This window comes from Poromitra crassiceps (genome assembly GCF_964638095.1).
Source record: "Poromitra crassiceps genome assembly, chromosome: 15".
NCBI classification, from domain to species: domain Eukaryota; kingdom Metazoa; phylum Chordata; class Actinopteri; order Beryciformes; family Melamphaidae; genus Poromitra; species Poromitra crassiceps.
The window spans coordinates 19,304,083-19,317,004 of NC_139634.1; the positions used below are offsets into that span (position 1 = coordinate 19,304,083).

At 45.7% G+C, this 12,922-nt stretch overlaps 1 protein-coding gene across 1 annotated transcript in view; it reads right to left on the reverse strand.

Annotated features, from left to right (window-relative positions):
- Positions 1-12,922, reverse strand: part of ehd1a (EH-domain containing 1a) — a 22,128-nt gene continuing 9,206 nt past the window's right edge. The window contains exons 2-6 of the mRNA XM_083651301.1: positions 10,940-11,037; positions 5,206-5,447; positions 1,902-2,072; positions 1,262-1,426; positions 1-761 (exon numbers count right to left, since the gene is read on the reverse strand). Coding sequence (XP_083507427.1) covers positions 228-761; positions 1,262-1,426; positions 1,902-2,072; positions 5,206-5,447; positions 10,940-11,037 — 1,210 coding nt within the window. The 3' untranslated portion in view covers positions 1-227. The remainder of the gene's footprint in view (positions 762-1,261; positions 1,427-1,901; positions 2,073-5,205; positions 5,448-10,939; positions 11,038-12,922) is intronic.

The following is a 12,922-nucleotide window of genomic DNA, read 5'->3' on the forward strand; positions in this document are numbered from 1 at the left end:
CAGAAACCCTACAGTCTGATTCTGGCGAAAAGGATCACAGCAATTCGTCCTTGGGGTGTGTTGGGGTGCCTGGAGACTCACAGCTTGCTACAGGATGATGTTCATGGCTCTGCCCACGCCGGCCTGGCATGCTGCATAGGACTTCCTGTCTTCGATGTCCTAAGCAGCGAGCAAAGCTGAGACGCGGGAGGCCCCGCCTCCAGCCCGCTCCCCTGTTCTCCGGTTCACTAGGCCTCCAGCATTCCCCCACGCTTGGACGGGGGAATCAGGTGTTCGGGCAGCTCGCCCGGCAGCTCGTGGCCCTCCAGCTTTACCTTGATCAGATGGTTGGCCAGGGCGAACTCCTCGTCATCCAGGTGGCCGTCTTTGTCCACGTCGGCCAGCTTCCAGATCTTCCCCAGGACCGTGTTGGGCAGCTTGGACTTCAGCATCTCCTTCTTGGCCGCGGCACCGGACACTTTGCCGTTGATGGGAGAGAGGGTGTAGAAGATCTCGTCGTACGAGGGCTTGTCGCGGCCCACCACCCACTCCAGCTCGTCGATGCCTTCGCTGGCCCCCTCGCCGTAACCGTGGCCGAAGGGCCCGTTCATGACGCCGTCGAAGGCTCCGCCATGGACGGACTGGCTGGGCATGGCGGCCTCCTCCTGGCGTACCAAGGCCATGAGACGGGCAATGTCGTTGGCCAGCATGTCCTCCACGTTCTCCAGCAGCTTGGGCTTCAGGGCTGGGAACTTGGAGAAGTCGTGGGCATTCAGCAGCTCCTAAAGAGAGAGAGGGGGGGGGGGTTAAGAGAAAACAGGAATTGGTGATGGAAATAGATCAGTCTTCACTGGCTACCAATGGGAGCAGCATACAAGAAGCAGGATTTCCTGGCAAACCAGGAAAAATAAATCTCATCCCCGTCCTGGCCCATCCTGGGGGGCAAGGGGCGGAAAAGAGGGCAGAAAAGGGAGAGCGTAGGAGGGTTGAGAGGTCATTTGACTTCAAAACCTTTCTTGGTACATTTGATAAGCATCCTTTGTTTTTAAAATGCCAGTATACTGTGTAGTGGAGAGTCAAAGCTTTCGTCTCATCAAACCTGTACAGTTGTGGATAGTAAATCACTGTAGGGCCGCCCCCTATTAGTCCATTAGTTGATGAGGAGTCTTAGACGACCACATTTTCATTAGACTTTCAAGGCCTTGATTTTTCCCCCTCTCAAATTCACAAACTTTCAATGATTTCAAGGAACCCTGCTGCTTAATTCTTTTAATCGTCTCACCTGCATCTTGAGGAGTTTGGGGAAGTCTCCAGGTGAGATCTGGTGCTCCTTCTCAATCTTCAGGTAGATTTCTCCCAGGTTGGCGATCAGCTCCTTCTTCTTGGACTCCTTCCCAAACACACTCGGCATCTCCTTCCTCAGAGAACTGATAATGTAGGCTTGCACCTGGACACCATATCCAAAAATAAAGAGAATAGTCTGACACTTGCCCACTAATTAAATTCAGACTATTCTATATATTCAATAGATAGATAGATAGATAGATAGATAGATAGATAGATAGATAGATAGATATAGAAAGAAGAACAAAAACTGAAGGGGGAAATATAGATTTGCTCAATATGGATAAGTAACATAACTACCTTCGTCTTGTAAATTTACAAGATTGCAATACTAGCAGAGCTAAAAGACCCAGTTCTGCATTTGGACAATTTAGAAACAAGGGGAATGTAAATGCTAATAACAAAGCGCAGAAAGTAGGACTTTTCTGTGCATTCCTTGGAGAGGGGGATTGACAGAATGAGAGAGAGAGAGAGAGAGAGAGAGAATCCACAAGGTAGAAAGTGACGAGTACTGACTGAAACTAAATATGTGAAGGAGCTTTTGAATGATTTGATGATAATGATTTATTAGTGCCAACCTTAGCGAGGCGTGCCCGCTTGATGAGGTCGTTGAGTTTGCGTAGCGCCGCGTTACGTGGCAACGACTGGATGTCCAAGAAGAGGTCCTGCTCCTCCGCCTCAAACAACTTCCTGTTGTCCGGGACGAGAAGGGGGTTGGCCCAGAACGAGCCGATGTACACGCGCACCACCTGCAATAAGGTTCCACAAAGTTAGCTCACTCCCCCATTGTCTGTCAGGTTTGAGTTTACTGCCCCACACCCATAGGAGAGGAAATGCTCTTCAGGGGTCACATACGTGTGACCTGTGAGGATGTCTAACAATGTGATAAGGGATTGTCAGGTTGACTTTAAAGTGCGCTGTGCTTCACATTGTGTGGTGAGTCTCTGCAACACAACGCATTCACAAAGTCAGTCAATAATTATCAAGGTGATCCAAAGGTTACTGTGGAATAGGTTTACGATTATGGCCATAGACCAAACATTAACAAAACCGTGGGCACAGAATCATAAACCGAGGAAAGCCACATGACACCAGGTACTAAATATGAATTGACAAAGACGGTAATAAAATCTTTGTCATGACTGTTTCACTTTCATTGTGTTGATAAGGAGATTACCCAAGTCTGCTAACTGACATGTTGAAAGCCTTGGCCAGGACCAGCTTAACTTCACAACTGTAGCTCACTGTAAACTGAGCGCACAGTGCTGGTAAGGCATGGTGTATCTTGGTTATGTGGGCGGGATGTGGCAAATGAGCTAAACTTCCAAAAAAGTGGTGTATCCCTTTAACACATTGAATGCCAGCCATGTTTTCATTCCTGTAGGTAAGTTGTGCCAGGGGTGTTTTTGACGATTCTGGCTCATTTTAGCAACAGCCGAGGATTCTTTTCTGTTAAGAATTCATGAACACCAATCATCTAAAAATAACTAATAGAATGTGTGCTTTCTCTGTCTAAAAGAGTTAGTTTGCAGAGTTAGTAGTTATGTAGATATTAGCCGTTGAGTACAGCATGGTTTCAGCGTCTGGAAATTTATTCAGAGATAAATGGCTTTTTGTGAAACAGTCACTTTAACCATTCATTTTTGGCATCAGTAAGACCGTCAGACATTCTAAACAATAGTTTTGAACAGTAATTTCCTCCATAACAACAGGAAACACCCCTCTCATTCAAACTCCTCCCTCCTTCCTCCTGGCTGTACAGCGGGCGTGTCAGAAGCGCTTTTGCTGCTGCCTGCCTGTGTGCCTGCCTGCCTGCTTGCGTGCGTGCGGACGCTCCTTGTGCGAGTCAAGATGGGCCGGGGAATGCGTGGGCGATGGGCAGATGTTGATTATGGCCTTTCTGAGGTGTTTCAAAGTGTGTTTCACCTATGATCTATTTTGCAAATCGCTCTCCGCTCTCTGTGTGCTGCTGCCGGTGCGCGGCCGCTCTCAGGCAAGACAAGTCTTGAGTGGATTACTGTAAAATCGCCACGGCATTTCCTTGAACGGCTTGGTCCCGCGGCAGTTTTTTCTTTGATTTCGGTCGTCTGGGGGAGCACTGTCAACACTTAGTGGGTCGGTAAAATAGATTATACACATTATCTTGCTCCAATAGTGATCTCGAAGATGTAAAAGTTGTTGATTGATGTTCCACCGTCAAAAAAAAAAAAATGTTTATGTAAGACGAGTAAACTCGGCTCTGGCACTTAAGCGTTGGATTATGTAAGACGAATTATTTCGGCTATGGCACTTAAGGTGTTAATATGTGACTGTCACAAGTCTCTACTCTCTACTATCACTATGACCTCTCTTCCAACCCGCTAAAGGCAGCAAATGAACAGAGTGATGACATTACCCGGTGACACCAAACAAACAAACAAAATGTTCACAAGGCAAAGTAGGTCTAACAAGTGATTCCTGCCTTGCAGCCAGCCGCCAGCAAAATGCAGCTATATTTGGCTTTGGCAGATATAGCCGTCTACTCTAGCAGGCAATTAAGTGACTAACCAGCTGATCAAGTTTTAGAATAATTTCCATATGTTTGACTGGTGAATGTTTGGATTCACTTGCTACTTGTACTTAACTCCCCTCCAGCACTTATTTTGACTGGGAATCAGGACGCAAGCTACTGTAACTGGCTACTTTACAGGCAGCCGTTCCCATTGGAAACTGAAGGGCAAACATAAATAAAAACACACTTAAAGGAGAACTCCACCGAAAAACATTTATTTTGCACATGATCTTACACATATCCAAAAACTGTAAACAGGTCTGCAGACATTCATTTAGTTTGGCAGTTATTGAGTTAAGTTGTGGACCAGTGATCTCATTTGTGCATGAGCAGTTCTTAGATATGTGTGAGACTTCTCCTTTAAGTGTGGGTGTAAAAGTGTGGGTGTTTACACCCACACTCTGGTCAAAGGTTTTCTATCAATAGTAGAATTACATGTAAGACCAGGTTTGTTGTTTATCTTGTTTATCTAAGTGTCCTTGTGGACTGTGTGTGTTATGTGGGTAAAACCACAAGAGAGCTAAAAATGTGCATGTCAGAACACAAGAGCACTATTAGGAACAAAGAGTAAAAGTCTTCGGTGGCGAGACATTTTAATTCTGCTGGCCATGATGTGTGTTCACTCAGGTTTCAGGGGATTGAAGTTGTAGCACCTTTGAAAAGAGGGGGTGATACGATAGGGACAGAGCTCTGCTACAGAGAGAGGCCTTTTGGATCCACACGCTGCAGACTGAACACCCTAAATGCCTTAACGAGGAGTTGTTGCTTGGATGTTTCCTCTAGGTACTTTTTAACTTTATTTCAGAATTTTCTATCTTGTCTACTTACATTGTGTCCACTTGACCCCCGGTTTGTATACTTATGTTTCTGCCTGTTCTTAGTGAAGGGCTATTGACAGGTGAACATATCCGACTGGGCCTTATTTTATTAAATATTTAATTATTTCTATTTGTAAACTCTTTACTAGAAGAGTATTTGCTATGTACATTTTCCGTATATTTTGAAGCTTTTTTGATGTCCTTATCTGTGTACGCTTACCTGGTAACTGATTGGATTATTGAATGTAGTTCCGGTTTGATTGTATTTATACGCCATTTCCACCTGACTCAGCACAACGCTGATGAAGGCTACCTGCTGAAATGCGTACGTTGTTGCTGCTCTACCTATTAAGTATTAAACACCTAAAGGACATTATTGAGTGCTGGCCTTTTCTCCCGTTTACGTTTCTACCTTGGCACCTTGATTTACTTTATCTTTGGAGTGTGCTTGCTACTGCTGCTGTTAGCCATTTGAACCACCCTCTTTGCCCTTGATGTGAACATGTGATCTACCTCGGGTGTGTTGATGATTTTGCCCAGGGACCACATCAGCGCTCCGTACACCCTCATCAGTTGCTGGGTGCTGATCTGGTCGGCCTTGTTGAGCACCACGCGCATCTTGTCCTCGTGGTTCTTGAGGGCACGGATCACCTCGGAGAACTCGTCCGAGATGTCCAGCTTGTGGGCGTCGAACAGGAGGATGATGCGGTCCACGCGCTCAGCGAACCACTCCAGCACCGCCGCGAAGTCATAGCCTACGGGGAGAGAAGGAGAGGAGAATGGCTTCTTAAAGAGCGGTTTGGCTTTGTTTAGGAATTGATGCGTGAGATTAAAGAGATTTCGGCTGGCAGATTAACACGGGTCTTAAATGTATTTTGAGGCTACAGACACTTGGCTTAAATTGGTGGTATTCATAAATACTGAGGTACCAGTGTTCTGAGTTATGATGGACTGTGATTTTCCATACAACTCCATTTTCCAAGTCATGCCGATCTAATAAAGTCTGGATAAGGACTTTCAAAAGGCAAGGCTTTTTCCTGGTTACTTATTAACGGACATTACTGAGACAGCAGGAAATATAAGAAGGTAAAGGTACAGCATGGAGGGGTTTGAACACCAGTCCTCTGGAGAAGGTATGGTTCACAAGGTGGGACACAATCTACTGGACAGCAGCCCCAGCAGGTATATGGCTAACAGCCAGGATGGTGTTCAGCACTGCCTTTATGACTTAAAGCAACCTTGTCCTACTCAGGAGCCACATTGCCAAAAATATTTTTGCAAGAGCCACGATAGAAAAACCTCCCTGAAACCAGTGCGCTTCTGTTTGAGTCTCACCAGCTCTTCAGCCCTGACAGCAAGGGTTCCCAAACTTTTCAGCCCGTGAGCCCCGCAGGGGGTCCCGACTCCCACTTTGGAACCCACTCTCTTACAGTACCTCTCCACCTTTCAAAAAGTCGGTACTGACCCTTGGGTGCTTTGTTTCGTGATGGTGCTGCAAATTGGACTTTTTGAATTGTGAATGAAGTTATAAAAAAATGCAGACAGAAAACATTTTCCTGAACCCATATTTGTGTTTCTTGCGTTCTTTAGCCATTTTAGGTTCATGCTAAGCTCGTCTTCCCTTGCACTTGTCTTGTGCACCTGCGAAACCTGAGATAAATTGTGATTGGTTGTAAAGACGGATGAGGGGTTGGGAGTGGACATAACAGAGCCATGTATATAGAAGATTCGCGACATCTCCATTCACTCCAATGTACCAGTTTCTTTACTCTCAAGAGTTCCCGGAAGTAAGGTTCTGGATTAAGATGCTATATAAGCAGATGTTCATGTTAGCATATAGCTTTAGCTTACCTTGGGGGCTTAGCTATGCCTTAGCTATGGGAATTAGCATCTAGCATCTAGCTATGGGAGCTATGGGGTTTTGGGATGGATTAATAAGAAGGCCATTGCGCCACCTGGAAACTGCTTATGGATCAATAAATGTATAGGCTAGGTAATTTTGTGACACTTGTCGTTGTCCCGTTATTGTTATGGCTCAGAGGTATGAAGAGTTCACCACAGGAGATATGGTAAAAAAAATGGCAAAGTGTTCCTTTAACTTGACTTTCATAAGGTTCATAAGAAGCTTATCGGTGAAGCGAAGGTCAAAGAAAAAGGGAAGAGAAAGAAAGCAAAAGCTTAAGACGGAGAGAAGAGTATTAGCATAAAATAGTATGATCTGATCTTCCGCAGTAACGACACACACACGCTGACAGGAAGTGACCATTTAGTCAGAAAGAAGAGGAAGCTAATAACTCATGTTACATAAACTAGGTCTTTTTTTCTGAGCTTCCCTTTTGCCTTACCGAGCTGTGGAGAGAGAGAGAGAGAGAGAGAGAGAGAGAGAGAGAGAGAGAGAGAGAGAGAGAGAGAGAGAGAGAGAGAGAGAGAGAGAGAATTATGGTTTTGATTAGAGTCTGTGTCATCTGATCAGAGAAGAATGCAGTTGGTCTAAAAGCTCATGGAGGCTGCCGCACCATCAGCAGCAGATCTGCTGCACATGCATTCCAACATGGCTAGCTTTTGTCTGTCTGAGCAGCACGTGTGTGTGTGTGTGTGTGTGTGTGTGTGTGTGTGTGAGAGAGAGAGAGAGAGAGAGAGAGACAGAGAGATGAGAGAGAGAGAGAGAGAGAGAGAGACAGAGAGATGAGAGAGAGAGAGAGAGAGAGAGAGAGAGGGAGACAGAGAGATGAGAGAGAGAGAGACAGAGAGATGAGAGAGAGAGAGAGAGAGAGAGAGAGAGAGAGAGAGAGAGAGGGAGACAGAGAGATGAGAGAGAGAGAGACAGAGAGATGAGAGAGAGAGAGAGAGAGAGAGAGAGAGAGAGAGAGAGGGAGACAGAGAGATGAGAGAGAGAGAGAGAGAGAGAGAGAGAGAGAGAGGGAGACAGAGAGATGAGAGAGAGAGAGACAGAGAGATGAGAGAGAGAGAGAGTGGCGGGTGTCAAGAGTGAAACCAAAACGCAGTGTGTCATTAAAAGAGAGAGAATCAAGGGTAGTGACTGACAGAGAGAGAGAGAGGATGTGAGAAGCAGGGAGACATCATGGCTAAACAAGAGCGTGTGTCTGTCTGCATGTGTGCATATCAAAAGTGAAAGTTAGGGGGAGGGGGTAAAAAAAGGAAATGATTCCTGTGGGATTCAGCCGAGGACATTCCTCCTCCTTCTGTCCAATGGCTTCTTTCAACACATGTCCCTGTGCAGGGAGACAGAGACAGACAGACAGGCAGGCAGGAAGACAGAGGCAGAGAGACAGCTGCTTAGCCCCAGGCTTACTATAGCCCTGCATCAACAACTGCTACGCCTACAGCACATATCCATGTGCATGCTAGAGATTCACCCATATCATTTTTGCACTGACGAATCACTCCCCTCTGGGCCACCCGACAAAGCTGAAGAGGACTACATTTACAGTCCAGTCCAGCCAATCCTACACTAAGCCCACATATTACAGAGAGCTAGCATTCTTCTCTCAGTGAAACGTCGTCAAAATGATCGGCTTCCATGTCTGACATATCACACGTTGCCCTTGGTACTAAATGACCTGAAACAATACTGTGGTTTAGCTTGGCACGAGCCTGGCATCCAACACACACACACACACACACACACACACACACACACACACACACACACACACACACACACACACACACACACACACACACACACACCTGTCATACCTCAGCTACACAATCCACACGCCTGTCATACCTCAGCTACGCAATCCAGTCAGCCATGCTTATAAATTAGACTGACAGGACAGTATGTGTCTGTGGAGTACAGTACTATCTGTGTTTATACAGAAACAGAGGCAGACTTCAAGATAAACATGTCTGTGTGTGTGTGTGTGTGTGTGTGTGTACTGCAGTGCATGAGACAGGTAGAGTGTGTTGTGTGTGTGTGCGCGCTATGGAGAGTGTGTGTATGTATGAATAGAAACGAATTGTCTGAGGTATGTGGCGTCAGATTTCATTCCCTACCTAGACAGGGTCACCTCAACACGCACCAGTCCCTACACACACACACACACACACACACACACACACACACACACACACACACACACACACACACACACACACACACACACACACACACACACACACACACACTTTCTTTTGTTCCTTATCAGATGGCACTTATTATTTACAGTATATTTACAGTTGCTTTGGCCTTTTTGGTGTCTTTAACCGCAACTTTATCGACCTTCCGTCCTTCACGGTCCATCTCTCTCCATTCCATTCTCTTCCACACTCCCTCTCCTTTCTCCCTGGCTGTCTCAGGAGAAACACTCCCTCTCCTTTCTCCCTGGCTGTCTCAAGAGAAACACTCCCTCTCCTTTCTCCCTGGCTGTCTCAGGAGAAATGGAGTCAATAAAGAGCGGATTGACTCACTGTAATATTAGCCCTCTGCTGGATTGACTAACTGTGTAATATTAGCCCTCTGCTCTGCGCAACACAGCGGGGTTCTTGCTACACTCACAAAACCGTCAAATCATCCCTTGTTCGTTGCTGTATATTTATACTTCCTCTAAAAAAGAGGCACAGAACAGGTACAGAAAGCAGAAGTTGTGTTCCGCTCTTCCATGATCTTTTTCCTGTGTTTTGTAAGCTCATCAAAAAAAGTTTGGAGGAAAAAGTGTGTATGTGGCCATTCTTAAAGTGACCCTGCAGATCACGTGACCTGCAGGGTCACAGCATTGTTGCAGCAAGCGGACACTTAATCACAGTATGAAGTGATTTCTTTCCAGAGAGCAGTGGGTTTGGGAGTGAGACAAAGAAAGAGAGAGAGAGAAAGCCAAAGGGAGAAAATAAAGAGAATGAAAGAAAGAGACAAAAAGACAGAAACGGAGAAAGACACAATATGTTTCCATCTACTGTACCATAATCATCAAGTCAATTTAGGTGACCTTACATAATGTAACTTGATAGAATGAAACGTTGTTGTTCTGGTTTTGTGTAAGCGAATATTTTGTCCTATTTTATGCTCTGACGAATACAAAGAAATGCACTAACTGGACCAACCTACACTATCACCTACACTGAGGCCTTATGGAGCCTTATATAGGCACAATTGGCCATGTCTGTGGGTGGGAAGCCGGCTTACGGGTATGTGTTCTCGTCGCTGAACTAGTGCCTCCTCTGGTCGGTCGCGGTACCTGTTTGGTGGGGAGGGGAACTGGGGTGAATAGTGTGATCCTCCATCGAGCTACGTCGTGCTGGTGAAACTCCTCGCTGTCAGGCGAAAAGAAGTGGCTGGCACCTGCACCTGCACGTGTCGGAGGAAGCATGTGCTAGTCTACAACTCTACCCAGATCGGCAGAGGGGGTGGAGCAAGGACCGGGACAGCAGGGGGTATTGGCCAAGTACCACAGAGTACCACAGGGATGACGTTTTTGTAGGCCGACCCAGAAGTCATGCACTTCCTGGTTCTGAAGTCAAAGGGATTTTGAAATGGGGATTTTGATTAAATGCCTGAAATAAGGTCTGTGGCTAACAAAGGTTTATGAAACTGGGGCCTTTGTGTCGGCAAGATACTTTTCACACAAAAATAAATAAATAACAAAAGGGGGGAAAAGAGAATTGTATTGCTTTTTTCTTTAAAAAATTGTCAAATAATAATCAATGATAAAGATAGTTGCCGATTAATTTTCTGTCGAAGCGATGACATTATTTGTTTGACAAATGTATCACAATTGATTGCATAATTCACTTGGCAATGGCAACAAGAAATCCTTTCCACTTGAAAGCCGGCTAATGACAGAGCCACAGGCAGAGGGATGTGACAGTGAGCTAGATAAACAGAGGTAACTTTAAAGAGACAGGACGTGAGCAAGCTTCAAAGTGCTCTGCTCCCTCCCCCTAGTTAGCTGGTAGCCTGCGTCATGCTGAGGAGGCCTCCGTGTTTACTGTGATTTACATGAGACGTTTCTCTAGGCTCTGGCCCCAGGAGGCAACAGCCACGTCTGGGTCTGACAACACTTACTACTACTGGAGAGAGTTCAAACTTCTGACTTCCTCTGGACATGTTATGCAGGCTTTCTATCAGGTGTATTGTGGGTTGTGGTTGAGGGCAGGGTGTGGCTGTGTGCACAACAACCGTGTGTGTGTGTGTGTGCGTGTGTGTGTGTGTGTGTGTGTGCGTGTGTGTGTGTGTGTGTGTGTGCGCGTGTGCGTGTGCGTGTGTGTGTGTGCGTGCGTGGCAGACCTCTGCTGATTCGTTGTTTCTCCCCCGACAGGATTCCAGGAGTATCGATGATACTGATGCTCTCCAGGACGGCGTTAGGCATCTGAGCGCACATGAACCTGCCGAGAAGCACACAGACACAGGGGAAAGAGTTAGGAGAGAGACAAAGGAGGAAGAGAGATTTACGAGAGGGAGGGAGAGAGGGAGAGAGAGAGGGAGAGAGAGAGGGAGGGAGGGAGAGAGAGAGGGAGAGAGAGAGGGAGGGAGGGAGGGAGGGAGAGAGGGGGAGATGTACAAAACCAGTCTGGTGAGAGTGATTGTTTATGCATAGGCTTGGTATTAAGCAGGTGCTTTTCCCTGGCAGCCTCCTCGCTCTCAGGCGCTCAGAGTAACGTCAGTGGAATGCCCTTTACTGGGAAAGCTACACAACTGCAACACTAAGTGGGGAAGTAGCTGTGTGTGTGTGTGTGTGTGTGGGGGGGGGGGGGTATATGGGTGCAGGGCTGTTTCCACTTTCACAAGTCCTTATAGGTGATGGCGATTTCTTTCTTTTCCTGACCGGCAACTGACCCTCATTAACAGTTGATTGGTTAACCATCAAGATTAAAATGTACTATTTAGAATGCAGAGATTCCCCAACGGCGTTGGAGGTGGATAGGACACACACTCCACAAACCAGCCACAAACATCACAAGACTATCCTTCAAGTAAGGGATAATGTATATTGAGGCGGTGATTACGGGGGAAATAATGACCGACAGGTGGATTGAAGGTCATCACCTGAAGGTCATTATTTCCCAGTAATCACCGCCTCAATATACATTATCCCGCTTAGAACATGGCCTACAACTAAATCATTCAATAATCTGACAAAAATAATTATTCAAATAGATTTTTTAATAGCGTTTTCAACGACAAAGCGGTTTCATTCGTAATTGGCACACAAGACACCACAGCTGCAACTGGTTGGCCTAATTAGTAGTGTTTGCTGACAAAAGGCTCTTATCAACTGATTAATCCAGGTGTGGCAGAGCAGCGGTCGGTTGTCGAGAAATAATGACCGGTGAATCTTGTTGATTGACCAATCAGAATCGAGTATTCAAGAGAGCCGTGTTCTAAGTGGAAGTGAACCCCCAAGGGAAAAGACAGAGAGGTCGACCACCAAACACCTGGTGCTGAGACCACCAGTTTGGTGCTGAGACCACCAAACACCTGGTGCTGAGACCTGGATGCAGATGCCAAGAGGATGGGCCACACCTGGGGACAACTGGAGGGGTTGGCTCAGCATCGGGATGCTTGGAGAAGCCTTGTCGACGGCCTATGCCCCAAGAGGGGTAATAGGCATAGCAAGTAAGTAATGTATGGTGGCTGGTTATAAATAAATTATATATATTTTTTGTTAGTTTTTGTTTTTACTTTGAAATTAAAACTGTAAATGTAAACTGTGTTTATGTCCTAGACTAGTACATCGTGTTAATTCTTTCTATTAAAAAACATACATGACAAATTAATGCAATCCCCTGGCTAGCGAAGTTCGACGCTACTTCAATCTCCCCCCGAATAATAATAAGCGAAATAAGTCCAGTTTGAACGCAGTGCCAGCGGTGCCCACTTGGCGAGCTGAACGCCATGGTCGGTTCAGAATGTGTGTCACTGAGGGATAATGGAGCTAATATAGCGTTTGTGAATAATAATAATAATAATAATAATAATAATGGATTTAATTTATATAGCACACTTTAAAATACAATGAAATCTCAAGGTGCTTCACAGAGTAAAACAATCATAGCAATAAACAACATAGGAAAAACACAAAACAGGCAATAAAAAGCAGACAACATAGTAAAACTAGTCGAATTCAACATAAAAACAGGGAGTAATATGCACAAGTCATGGGAGGATTAAAAGGATGCAGAGAATTAGTGACACATTTTTAAAAGGAGAGGACATAAGATCCAGGGCGTAGGAGAAAGCACAGTGGAACAGGTGGGTCTTAAGTTGTGA